Source organism: Phaseolus vulgaris, chromosome 5 (genome assembly GCF_051622355.1).
Source record: "Phaseolus vulgaris cultivar YP4 chromosome 5, ASM5162235v1, whole genome shotgun sequence".
Classification (NCBI taxonomy): domain Eukaryota; kingdom Viridiplantae; phylum Streptophyta; class Magnoliopsida; order Fabales; family Fabaceae; genus Phaseolus; species Phaseolus vulgaris.
This window is the reverse complement of record NC_143502.1, coordinates 43,730,280-43,748,913: the sequence shown is the minus strand read 5'-3', so window position 1 is coordinate 43,748,913 and position 18,634 is coordinate 43,730,280. Positions and strand designations below refer to the sequence as shown.

Here is an 18,634-nt window from a genome sequence, read left to right as displayed (position 1 = left end):
GGTCAAACGGACGAGTATTCACCCACGAAAAGAATCAAACAGTTTCGCACACAAACGAACCTTCCTTTCAGCCCTGGCAGTGACGAATAAAAAATTTATTGCCAATCTTGTGGGACGAATCTGGGGCTCAAACCTCAGCCAAAACTCAACAGACACAGTGACGAATGTCTGGTAAAAATTTCACACCAAAATACCCAAGGAGTAAGGCGCAGTAAGTCCCAGACCGAGAGTGAACAAAACCGGTTTTCCGAAAACAAAACGTCCTGGCTTTTCTTCCCCGTATCTTCTTTCTGTGATCCGTTTATGGACGTTCCTCCTTGCCTGGGTGCAAACAACATACGAAAGTGCTTGTGTGAATTTTTTTCAGCGCAGTACGGACCCAGAATGAAATTGCAGAAATTAGGCCGGAATTTCACAAGTTTCGGTAGAGGATAGCCTTGGTTTTTACAAAATTCCTGAAAAATTCTTCCGGAATGGTTTTTTCCTGAAATTCCACCCAAGAATCTCCACTGAATTTGGGACAACACGGGACAAGTTTCAGGTCAAACGGACGAGTATTCACCCACGAAAAGAATCAAACAGTTTCGCACACAAACGAACCTTCCTTTCAGCCCTGGCAGTGACGAATAAAAAATTTATTGCCAATCTTGTGGGACGAATCTGGGGCTCAAACCTCAGCCAAAACTCAACAGACACAGTGACGAATGTCTGGTAAAAATTTCACACCAAAATACCCAAGGAGTAAGGCGCAGTAAGTCCCAGACCGAGAGTGAACAAAACCGGTTTTACGAAAACAAAACGTCCTGGCTTTTCTTCCCCGTATCTTCTTTCTGTGATCCGTTTATGGACGTTCCTCCTTGCCTGGGTGCAAACAACATACGGAAGTGCTTGTGTGAATTTTTTTCAGCGCAGTACGGACCCAGAATGAAATTGCAGAAATTAGGCCGGAATTTCACAAGTTTCGGTAGAGGATAGCCTTGGTTTTTACAAAATTTCTGAAAAATTCTTCCGGAATGGTTTTTTCCTGAAATTCCACCCAAGAATCTCCACTGAATTTGGGACAAAACGGGACAAGTTTCAGGTCAAACGGATGAGTATTCACCCACGAAAAGAATCAAACAGTTTCGCACACAAACGAACCTTCCTTTCAGCCCTGGCAGTGACGAATAAAAAATTTATTGCCAATCTTGTGGGACGAATATGGGGCTCAAACCTCAGCCAAAACTCAACAGACACAGTGACGAATGTCTGGTAAAAATTTCACACCAAAATACCCAAGGAGTAAGGCGTAGTAAGTCCCAGACCGAGAGTGAACAAAACCGGTTTTCCGAAAACAAAACGTCCTGGCTTTTCTTCCCCGTATCTTCCTTTTGTGATTCGTTTATGGACGTGCCACCTTGCCTGGGTGCAAACAACATACGAAAGTGCTTGTGTGAATTTTTTTCAGCGCAATACGGACCCATAATGAAATTGCATAAATTAGGCCGGAATTTCACAAGTTTCGGTAGAGGATAGCCTTGGTTTTGCACAAAATTTCTGAAAAATTCTCCCGGAATAGTTTTTTCCTGAAATTCCTCCCAAGAATCTCCACTGGATTTGGGACAAAACGCGACAAATTTCAGGTCAAACGGATGAGTATTCGCCCACGAAAAAGATCAAACAGTTTCACACACAAACGAACCTTCCTTTCAGCCCTGGCAGTGACGAATAAAAAATTTATTGCCAATCTTGTGGGACGAATATGGGGCTCAAACCTCAGCCAAAACTCAATAGACACAGTGACGAATGTCTGGTAAAAATTTCACACCAAAATACCCAAGGAGTAAGGCGTAGTAAGTCCCAGACCGAGAGTGAACAAAACCGGTTTTCCGAAAACAAAACGTCCTGGCTTTTCTTCCCCGTATCTTCCTTTTGTGATTCGTTTATGGACGTGCCTCCTTGCCTGGGTGCAAACAACATACGAAAGTGCTTGTGTGAATTTTTTTCAGCGCAATACGGACCCATAATGAAATTGCATAAATTAGGCCGGAATTTCACAAGTTTCGGTAGAGGATAGCCTTGGTTTTGCACAAAATTTCTGAAAAATTCTCCCGGAATAGTTTTTTCCTGAAATTCCACCCAAGAATCTCCACTGAATTTGGGACAAAACGCGACAAATTTCAGGTCAAACGGATGAGTATTCACACACAAACGAACCTTCCTTTCAGCCCTGGCAGTGACGAATAAAAAATTTATTGCCAATCTTGTGGGACGAATATGGGGCTCAAACCTCAGCCAAAACTCAATAGACACAGTGACGAATGTCTGGTAAAAATTTCAGACCAAAATACCCAAGGAGTAAGGCGTAGTAAGTCCCACACCGAGAGTGAACAAAACCGGTTTTCCGAAAACAAAACGTCCTGGCTTTTCTTCCCCGTATCTTCCTTTTGTGATTCGTTTATGGACGTGCCTCCTTGCCTGGGTGCAAACAACATACGAAAGTGCTTGTGTGAATTTTTTTCAGCGCAATACGGACCCATAATGAAATTGCATAAATTAGACCGGAATTTCACAAGTTTCGGTAGAGGATAGCCTTGGTTTTGCACAAAATTTCTGAAAAATTCTCCCGGAATAGTTTTTTCCTGAAATTCCTCCCAAGAATCTCCACTGGATTTGGGACAAAACGCGACAAATTTCAGGTCAAACGGATGAGTATTCGCCCACGAAAAAGATCAAACAGTTTCACACACAAACGAACCTTCCTTTCAGCCCTGGCAGTGACGAATAAAAAATTTATTGCCAATCTTGTGGGACGAATATGGGGCTCAAACCTCAGCCAAAACTCAATAGACACAGTGACGAATGTCTGGTAAAAATTTCACACCAAAATACCCAAGGAGTAAGGCGTAGTAAGTCCCAGACCGAGAGTGAACAAAACCGGTTTTCCGAAAACAAAACGTCCTGGCTTTTCTTCCCCGTATCTTCCTTTTGTGATTCGTTTATGGACGTGCCTCCTTGCCTGGGTGCAAACAACATACGAAAGTGCTTGTGTCAATTTTTTTCAGCGCAATACGGACCCATAATGAAATTGCATAAATTAGGCCGGAATTTCACAAGTTTCGGTAGAGGATAGCCTTGGTTTTGCACAAAATTTCTGAAAATTCTCCCGGAATAGTTTTTTCCTGAAATTCCACCCAAGAATCTCCACTGAATTTGGGACAAAACGCGACAAATTTCAGGTCAAACGGATGAGTATTCACACACAAACGAACCTTCCTTTCAGCCCTGGCAGTGACGAATAAAAAATTTATTGCCAATCTTGTGGGACGAATATGGGGCTCAAACCTCAGCCAAAACTCAATAGACACAGTGACGAATGTCTGGTAAAAATTTCACACCAAAATACCCAAGGAGTAAGGCGTAGTAAGTCCCAGACCGAGAGTGAACAAAACCGGTTTTCCGAAAACAAAACGTCCTGGCTTTTCTTCCCCGTATCTTCTTTCTGTGATCCGTTTATGGACGTTCCTCCTTGCCTGGGTGCAAACAACATACGAAAGTGCTTGTGTGAATTTTTTTCAGCGCAGTACGGACCCAGAATGAAATTGCAGAAATTAGGCCGGAATTTCACAAGTTTCGGTAGAGGATAGCCTTGGTTTTTACAAAATTCCTGAAAAATTCTTCCGGAATGGTTTTTTCCTGAAATTCCACCCAAGAATCTCCACTGAATTTGGGACAAAACGGGACAAGTTTCAGGTCAAACGGATGAGTATTCACCCACGAAAAGAATCAAACAGTTTCGCACACAAACGAACCTTCCTTTCAGCCCTGGCAGTGACGAATAAAAAATTTATTGCCAATCTTGTGGGACGAATATGGGGCTCAAACCTCAGCCAAAACTCAACAGACACAGTGACGAATGTCTGGTAAAAATTTCACACCAAAATACCCAAGGAGTAAGGCGCAGTAAGTCCCAGACCGAGAGTGAACAAAACCGGTTTTCTGAAAACAAAACGTCCTGGCTTTTCTTCCCCGTATCTTCTTTCTGTGATCCGTTTATGGACGTTCCTCCTTGCCTGGGTGCAAACAACATACGGAAGTGCTTGTGTCAATTTTTTTCAGCGCAGTACGGACCCAGAATGAAATTGCAGAAATTAGGCCGGAATTTCACAAGTTTCGGTAGAGGATAGCCTTGGTTTTTACAAAATTTCTGAAAAATTCTTCCGGAATGGTTTTTTCCTGAAATTCCACCCAAGAATCTCCACTGAATTTGGGACAAAACGGGACAAGTTTCAGGTCAAACGGATGAGTATTCACCCACGAAAATAATCAAACAGTTTCGCACACAAACGAACCTTCCTTTCAGCCCTGGCAGTGACGAATAAAAAATTTATTGCCAATCTTGTGGGACGAATCTGGGGCTCAAACCTCAGCCAAAACTCAACAGACACAGTGACGAATGTCTGGTAAAAATTTCACACCAAAATACCCAAGGAGTAAGGCGCAGTAAGTCCCAGACCGAGAGTGAACAAAACCGGTTTTCCGAAAACAAAACGTCCTGGCTTTTCTTCCCCGTATCTTCCTTTTGTGATTCGTTTATGGACGTGCCTCCTTGCCTGGGTGCAAACAACATACGAAAGTGCTTGTGTGAATTTTTTTCAGCGCAATACGGACCCATAATGAAATTGCATAAATTAGGCCGGAATTTCACAAGTTTCGGTAGAGGATAGCCTTGGTTTTGCACAAAATTTCTGAAAAATTCTCCCGGAATAGTTTTTTCCTGAAATTCCACCCAAGAATCTCCACTGAATTTGGGACAAAACGCGACAAATTTCAGGTCAAACGGATGAGTATTCACCCACGAAAAGAATCAAACAGTTTCACACACAAACGAACCTTCCTTTCAGCCCTGGCAGTGACGAATAAAAAATTTATTGCCAATCTTGTGGGACGAATATGAGGCTCAAACCTCAGCCAAAACTCAATAGACACAGTGACGAATGTCTGGTAAAAATTTCACACCAAAATACCCAAGGAGTAAGGCGTAGTAAGTCCCAGACCGAGAGTGAACAAAACCGGTTTTCCGAAAACAAAACGTCCTGGCTTTTCTTCCCCGTTTCTTCCTTTTGTGATTCGTTTATGAACGTGCCTCCTTGCCTCGGTGCAAACAACATACGAAAGTGCTTGTGTCAATTTTTTTCAGCGCAATACGGACCCATAATGAAATTGCATAAATTAGGCCGAAATTTCACAAGTTTCGGTAGAGGATAGCCTTGGTTTTGCACAAAATTTCTGAAAAATTCTCCCGAAATAGTTTTTTCCTGAAATTCCTCCCAAGAATCTCCACTGGATTTGGGACAAAACGCGACAAATTTCAGGTCAAACGGATGAGTATTCGCCCACGAAAAAGATCAAACAGTTTCACACACAAACGAACCTTCCTTTCAGCCCTGGCAGTGACGAATAAAAAATTTATTGCCAATCTTGTGGGACGAATATGAGGCTCAAACCTCAGCCAAAACTCAATAGACACAGTGACGAATGTCTGGTAAAAATTTCACACCAAAATACCCAAGGAGTAAGGCGTAGTAAGTCCCAGACCGAGAGTGAACAAAACCGGTTTTCCGAAAACAAAACGTCCTGGCTTTTCTTCCCCGTATCTTCCTTTTGTGATTCGTTTATGGACGTGCCTCCTTGCCTGGGTGCAAACAACATACGAAAGTGCTTGTGTCAATTTTTTTCAGCGCAATACGGACCCATAATGAAATTGCATAAATTAGGCCGGAATTTCACAAGTTTCGGTAGAGGATAGCCTTGGTTTTGCACAAAATTTCTGAAAATTCTCCCAGAATAGTTTTTTCCTGAAATTCCACCCAAGAATCTCCACTGAATTTGGGACAAAACGCGACAAATTTCAGGTCAAACGGATGAGTATTCACACACAAACGAACCTTCCTTTCAGCCCTGGCAGTGACGAATAAAAAATTTATTGCCAATCTTGTGGGACGAATATGAGGCTCAAACCTCAGCCAAAACTCAATAGACACAGTGACGAATGTCTGGTAAAAATTTCAGACCAAAATACCCAAGGAGTAAGGCGTAGTAAGTCCCACACCGAGAGTGAACAAAACCGGTTTTCCGAAAACAAAACGTCCTGGCTTTTCTTCCCCGTATCTTCCTTTTGTGATTCGTTTATGGACGTGCCTCCTTGCCTGGGTGCAAACAACATACGAAAGTGCTTGTGTCAATTTTTTTCAGCGCAATACGGACCCATAATGAAATTGCATAAATTAAGCCGGAATTTCACAAGTTTCGGTAGAGGATAGCCTTGGTTTTGCACAAAATTTCTGAAAATTCTCCCGGAATAGTTTTTTCCTGAAATTCCTCCCAAGAATCTCCACTGGATTTGGGACAAAACGCGACAAATTTCAGGTCAAACGGATGAGTATTCGCCCACGAAAAAGATCAAACAGTTTCACACACAAACGAACCTTCCTTTCAGCCCTGGCAGTGACGAATAAAAAATTTATTGCCAATCTTGTGGGACGAATATGAGGCTCAAACCTCAGCGAAAACTCAATAGACACAGTGACGAATGTCTGGTAAATATTTCACACCAAAATACCCAAGGAGTAAGGCGTAGTAAGTCCCAGACCGAGAGTGAACAAAACCGGTTTTCCGAAAACAAAACGTCCTGGCTTTTCTTCCCCGTATCTTCCTTTTGTGATTCGTTTATGGACGTGCCTCCTTGCCTGGGTGCAAACAACATACGAAAGTGCTTGTGTCAATTTTTTTCAGCGCAATACGGACCCATAATGAAATTGCATAAATTAGGCCGGAATTTCACAAGTTTCGGTAGAGGATAGCCTTGGTTTTGCACAAAATTTCTGAAAATTCTCCCGGAATAGTTTTTTCCTGAAATTCCACCCAAGAATCTCCACTGAATTTGGGACAAAACGCGACAAATTTCAGGTCAAACGGATGAGTATTCACACACAAACGAACCTTCCTTTCAGCCCTGGCAGTGACGAATAAAAAATTTATTGCCAATCTTGTGGGACGAATATGAGGCTCAAACCTCAGCCAAAACTCAATAGACACAGTGACGAATGTCTGGTAAAAATTTCACACCAAAATACCCAAGGAGTAAGGCGTAGTAAGTCCCAGACCGAGAGTGAACAAAACCGGTTTTCCGAAAACAAAACGTCCTGGCTTTTCTTCCCCGTATCTTCCTTTTGTGATTCGTTTATGGACGTGCCTCCTTGCCTGGGTGCAAACAACATACGAAAGTGCTTGTGTCAATTTTTTTCAGCGCAATACGGACCCATAATGAAATTGCATAAATTAGGCCGGAATTTCACAAGTTTCGGTAGAGGATAGCCTTGGTTTTGCACAAAATTTCTGAAAATTCTCCCGGAATAGTTTTTTCCTGAAATTCCTCCCAAGAATCTCCACTGAATTTGGGACAAAACGCGACAAATTTCAGGTCAAACGGATGAGTATTCACCCACGAAAACGAACCTTCCTTTCAGCCCTGGCAGTGACGAATAAAAAATTTATTGCCAATCTTGTGGGACGAATATGGGGCTCAAACCTCAGCCAAAACTCAATAGACACAGTGACGAATGTCTGGTAAAAATTTCACACCAAAATACCCAAGGAGTAAGGCGTAGTAAGTCCCAGACCGAGAGTGAACAAAACCGGTTTTCCGAAAACAAAACGTCCTGGCTTTTCTTCCCCGTATCTTCCTTTTGTGATTCGTTTATGGGCGTGCCTCCTTGCCTGGGTGCAAACAACATACGAAAGTGCTTGTGTCAATTTTTTTCAGCGCAATACGGACCCATAATGAAATTGCATAAATTAGGCCGGAATTTCACAAGTTTCGGTAGAGGATAGCCTTGGTTTTGCACAAAATTTCTGAAAATTCTCCCGGAATAGTTTTTTCCTGAAATTCCTCCCAAGAATCTCCACTGAATTTGGGACAAAACGCGACAAATTTCAGGTCAAACGGATGAGTATTCACACACAAACGAACCTTCCTTTCAGCCCTGGCAGTGACGAATAAAAAATTTATTGCCAATCTTGTGGGACGAATATGAGGCTCAAACCTCAGCGAAAACTCAATAGACACAGTGACGAATGTCTGGTAAATATTTCAGACCAAAATACCCAAGGAGTAAGGCGTAGTAAGTCCCAGACCGAGAGTGAACAAAACCGGTTTTCCGAAAACAAAACGTCCTGGCTCTTCTTCCCCTTATCTTCCTTTTGTGATTCGTTTATGGACGTGCCTCCTTGCCTGGGTGCAAACAACATACGAAAGTGCTTGTGTCAATTTTTTTCAGCGCAATACGGACCCATAATGAAATTGCATAAATTAGGCCGGAATTTCACAAGTTTCGGTAGAGGATAGCCTTGGTTTTGCACAAAATTTCTGAAAATTCTCCCGGAATAGTTTTATCCTGAAATTCCACCCAAGAATCTCCACTGAATTTGGGACAAAACGCGACAAATTTCAGGTCAAACGGATGAGTATTCACACACAAACGAACCTTCCTTTCAGCCCTGGCAGTGACGAATAAAAAATTTATTGCCAATCTTGTGGGACGAATATGGGGCTCAAACCTCAGCCAAAACTCAAAAGACACAGTGACGAATATCTGGTAAAAATTTCAGACCAAAATACCCAAGGAGTAAGGCGTAGTAAGTCCCAGACCGAGAGTGAACAAAACCGGTTTTCCGAAAACAAAACGTCCTGGCTTTTCTTCCCCGTATCTTCCTTTTGTGATTCGTTTATGGACGTGCCACCTTGCCTGGGTGAAAACAACATACGAAAGTGCTTGTGTGAATTTTTTTCAGCGCAATACGGACCCATAATGAAATTGCATAAATTAGGCCGGAATTTCACAAGTTTCGGTAGAGAATAGCCTTGGTTTTGCACAAAATTTCTGAAAAATTCTCCCGGAATACTTTTTTTCCTGAAATTCCTCCCAAGAATCTCCACTGGATTTGGGACAAAACGCGACAAATTTCAGGTCAAACGGATGAGTATTCGCCCACGAAAAAGATCAAACAGTTTCACACACAAACGAACCTTCCTTTCAGCCCTGACAGTGACGAATAAAAAATTTATTGCCAATCTTGTGGGACGAATATGAGGCTCAAACCTCAGCCAAAACTCAATAGACACAGTGACGAATGTCTGGTAAAAATTTCACACCAAAATACCCAAGGAGTAAGGCGTAGTAAGTCCCAGACCGAGAGTGAACAAAACCGGTTTTCCGAAAACAAAACGTCCTGGCTTTTCTTCCCCGTATCTTCCTTTTGTGATTCGTTTATGGACGTGCCTCCTTGCCTGGGTGCAAACAACATACGAAAGTGCTTGTGTCAATTTTTTTCAGCGCAATACGGACCCATAATGAAATTGCATAAATTAGGCCGGAATTTCACAAGTTTCGGTAGATGATAGCCTTGGTTTTGCACAAAATTTCTGAAAATTCTTCCGGAATAGTTTTTTCCTGAAATTCCACCCAAGAATCTCCACTGAATTTGGGACAAAACGCGACAAATTTCAGGTCAAACGAATGAGTATTCACACACAAACGAACCTTCCTTTCAGCCCTGGCAGTGACGAATAAAAAATTTATTGCCAATCTTGTGGGACGAATATGGGGCTCAAACCTCAGTCAAAACTCAATAGACACAGTGACGAATGTCTGGTAAAAATTTCAGACCAAAATACCCAAGGAGTAAGGCGTAGTAAGTCCCACACCGAGAGTGAACAAAACCGGTTTTCCGAAAACAAAACGTCCTGGCGTTTCTTCCCCGTATCTTTTTTTTGTGATTCGTTTATGAACGTGCCTCCTTGCCTCGGTGCAAACAACATACGAAAGTGCTTGTGTGAATTTTTTTTTCAGCGCAATACGGACCCAGAATGAAATTGCAGAAATTAAACCGAAATTTCACAAGTTTTGTTGTATCAAAAGCAATTTAGCTCCATTATTTAATTTTTTTTATACAATTTCTGTAACATGTACTCTGTTTATAATTATTGTAATCTAATGATTTTGTTGTAAAATGTGTTTGGTATCTGTGTTTCAAATTCTTCTTTTACTGTCACAACTTTATGCAATTTTTTTACTGGAGGCATATTTTTTTTTTTCTCTATCAGGTCATTCATTTTATTTAACACTTCCTCTCTGAAATTGTATAATGGTGCGCAACAAAAGTTTTGGAGTATTAAATTAGCATTAGGCACATTAAATAGCTTATTCTTTTTATCAATTATGTTTTAGAATATATATTTCTACATCCTATATATAAAAAACACATTTTGAAAGAAAAGGTATAGATATTTTTCTTTAGTTTAATCGATAGTTATAAATGTAATTTATCATTTAAAGTATGTTCATTTCACTTTAGAAAGAGTTAAATTGCTTAAATAATATACAAATTGGCACAAAAACAAAATTGCCATCCTATCGCAGTATTTTATTTTCTTCTGTTAGTTTCTAAATTTGTACAAGTTTTATTTGATGAGAGCTGTCATATACAAGTCATTCATATTTCTCTTGTTGAAGTGTAACTCTGAAATAAGGTTATCTTCAAATCCATTTCCTTGAAAAAAAAAACCTAAAATATTATTTATTTTCTTTTTATACTACATAGAAATTTATTATTATTAATAAATATTGATGCGTGTATTAGAAATTTTAATTTAACTAATGAATATATTTTATTTAAACTTTTAGATAGATTTCAAATGTTAAGAAATTACATGATAAAATTACAATGTTATATATATTTTTAAAATATTTTGATTTTTTCATTACTAAAATAATTTTATTAACACCCATTTGATCCCAGTTCAACTATTAAATCCTGAATTCATGTCTTCATTAGTCCGACTTTAAAATCATTGATTCTTGCCATTTCACTCTTCTGTATATTAACCCTAATAGTTAAATCTGGCCATTGGCCATTATCTTTAAATGGACAAAACTACATTCCATACAAATTGATTTCCGGTATTTTTGTTTTTTAGTTTTACTTGCTGGTGCAAATTCAACTTTTTCTTTTGGTTGAGAAAGCTGAAAAGCGTATCTTCAATAGAATCAGCACATAAAAATAGGACAAGAACATTCTTTCACATAAATTGTCGGTTTAGCTTGAGTGTAATAATTCATAAGATATGGGAGCCTAACTATATGATTCAATCATCTGTATCTGAACAAGACTCTGAATCTCCATCAACTTGCAACTCGAAAGGTCTTAGTCTGTTTGTATTGGCTTCCAATGGAGGTAGTCCATCATCATCATCACTGTCCTCCAGCTCATTCTCTTGCTTGGAGGCAGAAGTTTCCTTTGATTCATCTACCATTGCAGTTTTAAAACTTTGAGGCCTATATGTTGGCAAATGATTGAAAGAGTGAGTATAATGCCTTAGGTGTGAGTACCATTAGATTCTACCATATAAAATCCAAAATTTGATATGGAAAGTAAATATATGATTAATCAACAAAGGAACCCAAAGCAAGTAAATACAAAAATTAAAGCTGGAAACAGTAGCAAACCATTCTGGAGTTTTCTGTAGTTCTCGAACTTGTTCGTAGAAAAGAACTTGAGAAACAAGGCATGCAACCTTGCTACCCGATTCAAGAGCCTTTACCTTTCCAGTTTCATCAACAACAACAAAGCTCCCTGCAACACGAGAAAGAAGGGTTAAATGTAAACTCTTTGGCCGACAGGTTGGAGTAACATAAAATCTAAAAGAACACACACATGGTGCATTAGCCAACACCAAACAGAACATGCAAGTAACTCAAAAACAACGTTTCTAGCAGTACACACTACAAATATGTTCAAGTTTAATAACGATGGATTGTTTAACAAAACAGGTTGGCGAAGTTGACATGGCTTCATAATAAATAGTTCTACACCCCATATCGACAAATTCATTGTTAGCTAAGAATTTTCTGAATTCTTGAACAATGAAGCAGTAAAGGTTTAAATAAAAACAGCTTAAGTACAGTTGAAAAGGGGACAAACTATAACTATCCATTCCATGACATGGTCCATGAATAAACTTTCACTAATGTCCAGATAGAAAAACAGCAATTATAGCACAACCACTTCCTATCATGGACAGGAAAAGTAATACTATTATAATAAAGCAATTCATTTTGTTTTTAAAAACTAGGAATACAAAGTAACATGGCGTAGTACTGAATTGCTTTTTAAATAGGACATACCTCGTTTAATCCACACGCTTTTCTGAAATTTAGCAGGGAATAGAGCCAGTGATTTGTTGCCACATGCATCCATGACCTTCACACGTCAAAATCTAAATATAAACAAGAATCTATACACATAAGTAGTACACACATATTATAAAGGGTTGTTTACATTGAATAGAATAGACTGATTTTAAGAGGACATATTGCTTTCTTTCCCCTTTTTTCCATGCTTTTAATACAATCTGTATATTTTTCTCTCCATGTACTATTTTGTTCTATTTTCTTTCTTGCAGAAATGATAAAAGTAACCAGGCAATCCCTGCAACTTATTTTCCTTGTGAATATGTATTTACCCCTTATTTTCACAGATGCAAACATTCAAACAATATTCCTTGACTAATTTCTCCATCAGAGTTTGCAAGTTTCACCACAGTTATTTTCTCATTTTCCTCAGCATAAATAAGAAAGAAAATTTGGAAGATTTAGGACTAGTAAAGCAGTACCTCAATGATATTAGAGCCTCGTAAAGACACCACCTTCATGATGTTTTGCCCTTCTTGAAGGGTAACATGTTTTTCCTCAGTTGCCCTCTTCAAATTCTTCCTTCCTCCTCTCATGGCCACCTAAAACCCTGATCTCACTAAACTCTGCATATCACAAATGGCGGTTTAACAGACTAACTCAAAAGACAACATTACATAATTCAATATTATATATTTCATTCGGTCATACATCTTCAGAAACACCAATAACGTTATGTTTCAAAAGACAGCAATGCAGAATAGTGTTTTCAACCATCAAAAGGGGAAAAACTAAAAATCCTAAACCCCAGTAATACGATAAAATTCATAATCATTCTACACCCGAGCCTTCACACATTAACCATCCCAGCAGCTTTGAACAAAGCTTGCCAACTGGAATAAAAGTTAACCAACTTTGAACAAGAGAATTTGTAAGTAGGCCCACACATGGTTTGCTTCAGCACTAAAACCAAGCAGAAAATACACTTTATAAAACTACACCTTTCATGTTTTGCAAAACAAACTAGTTTAATTGTCTAAAAAGCAATATAGTATTATTAGTTCATTTCCTACATAACCAATTCAAAAGAAAGTTCAAAACCCAGTTAAATTAATTGGTTCTGTCTATGAAGAGTTTGAAACTTGTAATTAGGAGCATAACATGTGCCAATAAAATGTCAAAGGCAATCAATAAATAAATATTCTAGAAACTGATAAACTGGTTCCATAAGGAAATACTAGACAGCATTTTCTAGAGAAGGAAGCTTATAATTAAGAGTTATAGAGAATACTACTTCTTCCTCGGCAGGCTTGTTAATTCTGATTAAAAGATACAACAAAACGCCATATTTGAAAGACCAAGGCTATGAATTCCAGCGTAGATTCTAAAATTCTAAAGCACACAAGGAAGAATTTGTTGCCAGGGAGGTAAAGTACTATCGACCTCACCCAATTGCAATCCTAACATACAAGAAGACATTTTTCAAAAGTGCATCGTGGAATAAAGATCTTTATAGATAAAATTCTCTATTGCCCGCGCATTAATTTTGTTGTCTTCTTCAAAATGTGTAAGAACAGATATAATATAAGAATTTGAGTAGAACCTTGATGAACCTGACAAGAGCCAGAGGGCAAAGACTGATGGTGAATGTACAACGTGGCGGCAGCGGCGGCGGAGGTAGTGAACAGAGGTGGCAAGGTATGAGAAAGTGAATGCTATAGCTAAGCTAGGTTTTCTTCTGTGCCAATGCCAATTGGAATCAAAATTACTCCTTTCAAAATAGATCTTTATTTATATATTTTCCTGGCTTAAAGTTAGGAGGAAAATGATACAATATTTTATTTTGACAATTTTTAGAAACAACCCCTATCAACTCTTTTATCAATACTAACCAAAACATATATGCTGATGCAACTATATTTATAATTTTATTAATCTAAAACTATATAGTTTTATAATTTTTATAATTTTATTATTTTTAAAAATAATTAAATAAAAATAATATAATTTAGAATAAGTACATAATTTTATAAAAATAGGATTAAAAAACTTATGTAATCATTAATTTTTTTAAACTATTCAAATATTTATTTATTAAATAAAAAAATTATTTCACATTTATTAGAGGATAAAATATCCAATTAAAAATAAATATCAATAATATTTATAAGTATTTTGACATTTTTTTCTCAATTTGTAAGTAGTTTTCTTTACACATGTGATTATTTTAATTTAGTTTAAAAAAACACTTAATAAAATGATAAAAAACTATGTAAAGTAGAATAATTTTTTATTAATATTAGCAAGAATACCTTATTTATTTTTTTATTTTTATCATTAAAATATATTTATGTTCAATATTAAGATTTAAATAAACAATATTATTAATTATAAATATAAATTTATAATTTATTTTAAATGATTATGCTATCTATCTATGTTATCACATATTCATGGATCATGTCAGCAAAAAAGCCCACAAGTTTAATCGGTGAAATAAAAATACAGCTATTATTAATAGAGCAGTTTTTTTTAATCTTATGGGATTCCTTTTAAAACTGTTTTTTTCATATAAATAATTTCCTATTTTATCTTTATATCATATAAATATTTTTCTATTTTATCTTTATATCATATAAATATTTTTCTATTTTATCTTTATATCAACATTTTATTTTATTATTTTAATTTGATTATACCGTTGTATGAATAGTTACTAAAATAGTTTTCTAAATTTAAATAAAATAATTACAGAGTAGTTAATAAAGATAAAGCAGTTCTTTTAATTTAAATAAAATATATTGTCATTTTTTCACATTTCAATTTTTCTTTAAAACAGTAAGTTGAACCAATTAAGATAGAAAAGAGAGAAGTTTGGATAAAGAGGAAAGTGAATAACAAGTTTTAAAGGAAGTTGTGTTTGATTTTTAAATAATGAAATTAGAAAAAAATGAAGGAAATATTCAAAATAAGAATAAAATGCTAAAAAATATCTTATTATATATTTTTAAAATAATAAAAACAAAACATTGATATAAGAATAATATATGAAAGTGTCAAACATACGATACGGTTATAAGAAAAATTCTCTTTATATACAGAATACAGATAGATATAGATGATAAAAAACAAAAAATAATGTAATTTAATATGTTTTATCTTTCACAAATAAAATAAAAATAAAAATATATTTTAATTTCATAAATTTGTTGAATCAAGTCAATTTCTTCCTACACCTTCCTAGTTTCTTCTACCATCCCATATCTCAAAAATGTCAAAATTGTTGATTTTGAATTTTACAATTCAAAATATAAAATTTGTACTATGAATTGTTTAATATAAATTACAAAGAATATATTGTATTCATAATTTTATATTCTAAAATATATATTTTTTTTATATAGAAGGTAAAGACTTCTACCCTGATTATTGCGTGTAAAGAGAAGAGTAAAATTGTAATTTTACGTTTACAAAAACACAAAAGATTGCAAATCATATTAAACGAACGTCCACTTACCCACCTCTAGAGTTCATTTTATATCTTTTAATTATAATTTAATAGGTTTTATTTTGTCATAGACTTTATTTACTTTGTACTTGCAACTACTTTAGAAACTAGGTTCTTTTGGTAATTTCATTTCACAGTTTAAAACAATATCAATTCCAAAAGAAATTCCAACGTTTATTTATTTTTTAAAGTACAATTTTAATAAAATCAACAAAATCAAAATCCATTTTAATTAAGTTTTTTAAATTAACTTTTTTAGTTAATCACTATAATTAACTGCACAAAATATTTTGATTTTACATGTTTAGCACAAAAACCTTTTTCCTTTTTTTCTTTTTTCTTTTTTGCGAGAAATGCAACAGTTATTACTTAATTTCCCAAAGCTTGCATTCTAGCAAATAAATCAGTAAAGTGATTACAAGTAACTAGGCTCTATTCAAAGACAAAATATATCTTCTTCCCCCACCACTAACATACAAGGAATATTATCATAAATCATCCCAAAGTACCCCAGGTTGTGGCCCAAAATTGACGAGGTTTTCCATCAAAGAGACTAATGTGAATATTCATGCCAAACAATCCCACCACCACAAATACCAGCATTAACTATCATGTTTAGGGTGCCCAGTGTTATCGCTGCCTGCAGAAGCTAATTTTGTTTAACATCCAACCTTATTATGCAGTCCTCCATGCATAATCAATCACTCAACTTAAGCAAATCACAAACACATACATCACTCGGTATTTCAGACAAGAAGTTTAATTTTTAAATGCAGTCACAGCACATTATTCAGGATAGAAGAGTTCAATAGATACTTACACTGACAATCTTTGCTAGATTCCAATTGTCTGCACAAAATATATTGCTAGAAGCGTCTCCAATTCCTGAACACCAAGCTTAGGACTAGGGAATCATTAGAAGTCCAACACTGAGTAGCGATTTTGGCAACGATGGTACTGCCACTGAGAGTTTGACCATGGAAAGAACTGCCTATAGACTGGACTAAGGTGCAATCTTAATAATAACATGAGTGAAGCCGTCTAAAGAAAAAATGGGTACTACTGAATTAGTGCACTTTATCTCAATTCCTCTCTTTCTACAACTCTTTCTTTCAGAATACTACCGAAAAAAGTATTCTAAACTGTCAGGATAAACCCATACAAGAATCTTAAACTCATCAAGGAAAAGCTATTACTCAGAAACAGGAGTAGAGCAATACACATAAAATTAGAAGCATGTGAACAAGTTACACCAGCAGCTTTTACAATAATTATTTCCATACTACATGTGTGATACATTATACATTTAGTTTTTCTCACCCTCTTAACTTCTAATCAAGACAAAAGGGGAGTCCTATCATTCAATTCTCCACAAATCAAGTTAAACTGATTAGCAGTACTTATATTATTTGCCAAGACTGCCCAGGACTATAATAGACCATTGTAGATACTTCACTTCATTCATTTTCAACACAGAATCATGTTAGGAATGAATCAAAAATTGGAAATTAGAACAAATACTCCATCAGGCTCCAACATCAAAATCCAACTACAATTAATTAATTTAAACAACATGACGTGATAAAACCATTTCAGTTTTGAACATCAATGTGTTACAATCGAAACCTGAAACTACCAAATCGAACCTCAAGGCAAGACACAGCTACGAACAGTCAATGTAATTAGTATGTATATCCTCACTACCAAATTTTCATTCTGAGGAACCATTCTCAGGCAACGATAACAGCTACGAATAGGTGTTTCTACTAAATATTTAAAAAATCAAAGGGGAAAAGTGTTGCATCCATAAATCATAAACCGACTAAGAGGATCAATGAGGAAAAATTGAACATACCCTGACATCTTTCCTTGTTGAATTCAAAAGACACGCTTTGCTTCCTGCGAAAACAAAAATAACTATACAAATCAGAGGTTGTTCAAACACGTCAATACTCAAAGGATGTGAGAGAGAACGAAAATTAGGTCTCAGAGAGAACAAAAATTAGGTCACAGAGAGGACGAGAGAGGAGACCTTGTTGATGAGTAACAGCCGAAATCCTTAGCTCTGTGGTTCTGATACGAAAATATTGGAAATTTATATGAGAAACCATAAACCCTAACAATTTAGCATGAAAAAGTCCGAATTGTCTCTCTTTGTTTTAATTTTCTATTAAATAATTTACTTGTCTGTTGCTAATTTTAATTTCCTAATATAATTGAAAATGAATTTTTGGATAAAATAAAATTTTAATGTTTATGAATATATATGGTTAAATTAAATTTTAATTTTTCAAACAATTTATGGTTAAATCCTATGATTTGACGTGAAAAAATACTTTTAAATTGACCATAAATATAAATTTTATATCATAAAATAATTTTTGAGGGTGGGTTTATTTTAAAATAAATTGACCACATATTTCATTATGAATAGATTATTTTAAAATTTTGTATAACATAATTTTAGATTTCACCTATTAAACTTGTGGGCTTATGCTGACATGGTCCATGAATATGTGAACTTCAAATTGTAATATTTTTAACAAAAGAAATTATAATAAACTAGCGATAACATAAGGGTGGCTATGTCTATCTGTATTTTTATTTTTATTATTATTATATATTAGATAACAAATATGTATATATATATATAACATCTAAATAATATTTTTATGATTTATATTACCTCACAATTCAAATAATATCTTCATTATTTGCATTCTAGCAAATAAATCAGTAAAGTGATTACAAGTAACTAGGCTCTATTCAAAGACAAAAATATATGTTCTTCCCCCACCAGTAACATACAAGGAATATTATCATAAATCATCCCAAAGTACCCCAGGTTGTGGCCCAAAATTGACGAGGTTTTCCATCAAAGAGATTAATCTGAATA

General features: G+C 36.0%; 1 protein-coding gene across 12 annotated transcripts; it reads right to left on the bottom strand.

The window, feature by feature from the left end:
• Positions 1–11,101: 11,101 nt before the first annotated feature.
• Positions 11,102–17,623, bottom strand: LOC137836115 (uncharacterized). 12 transcript variants are annotated; one of them, XM_090302358.1, is made up of 7 exons: positions 17,594–17,623; positions 16,559–16,779; positions 13,834–13,968; positions 12,713–12,856; positions 12,225–12,300; positions 11,547–11,673; positions 11,102–11,375 (listed from the first exon to the last, which is right to left on the bottom strand). In XM_090302358.1, the coding sequence occupies exons 4-7, from the start codon at positions 12,824–12,826 to the stop codon at positions 11,186–11,188; spliced, it is 507 nt and encodes a 168-aa protein (XP_090158484.1). In that variant the 5' UTR covers positions 12,827–12,856; positions 13,834–13,968; positions 16,559–16,779; positions 17,594–17,623; the 3' UTR covers positions 11,102–11,185. The 12 variants fall into 12 exon arrangements, with proteins under 12 accessions (XP_090158484.1, XP_090158485.1, XP_090158486.1 ...); XM_090302359.1 differs by having other exon boundaries at positions 16,559–16,736; XM_090302360.1 differs by having other exon boundaries at positions 16,559–16,623.
• Positions 17,624–18,634: the final 1,011 nt, after the last annotated feature.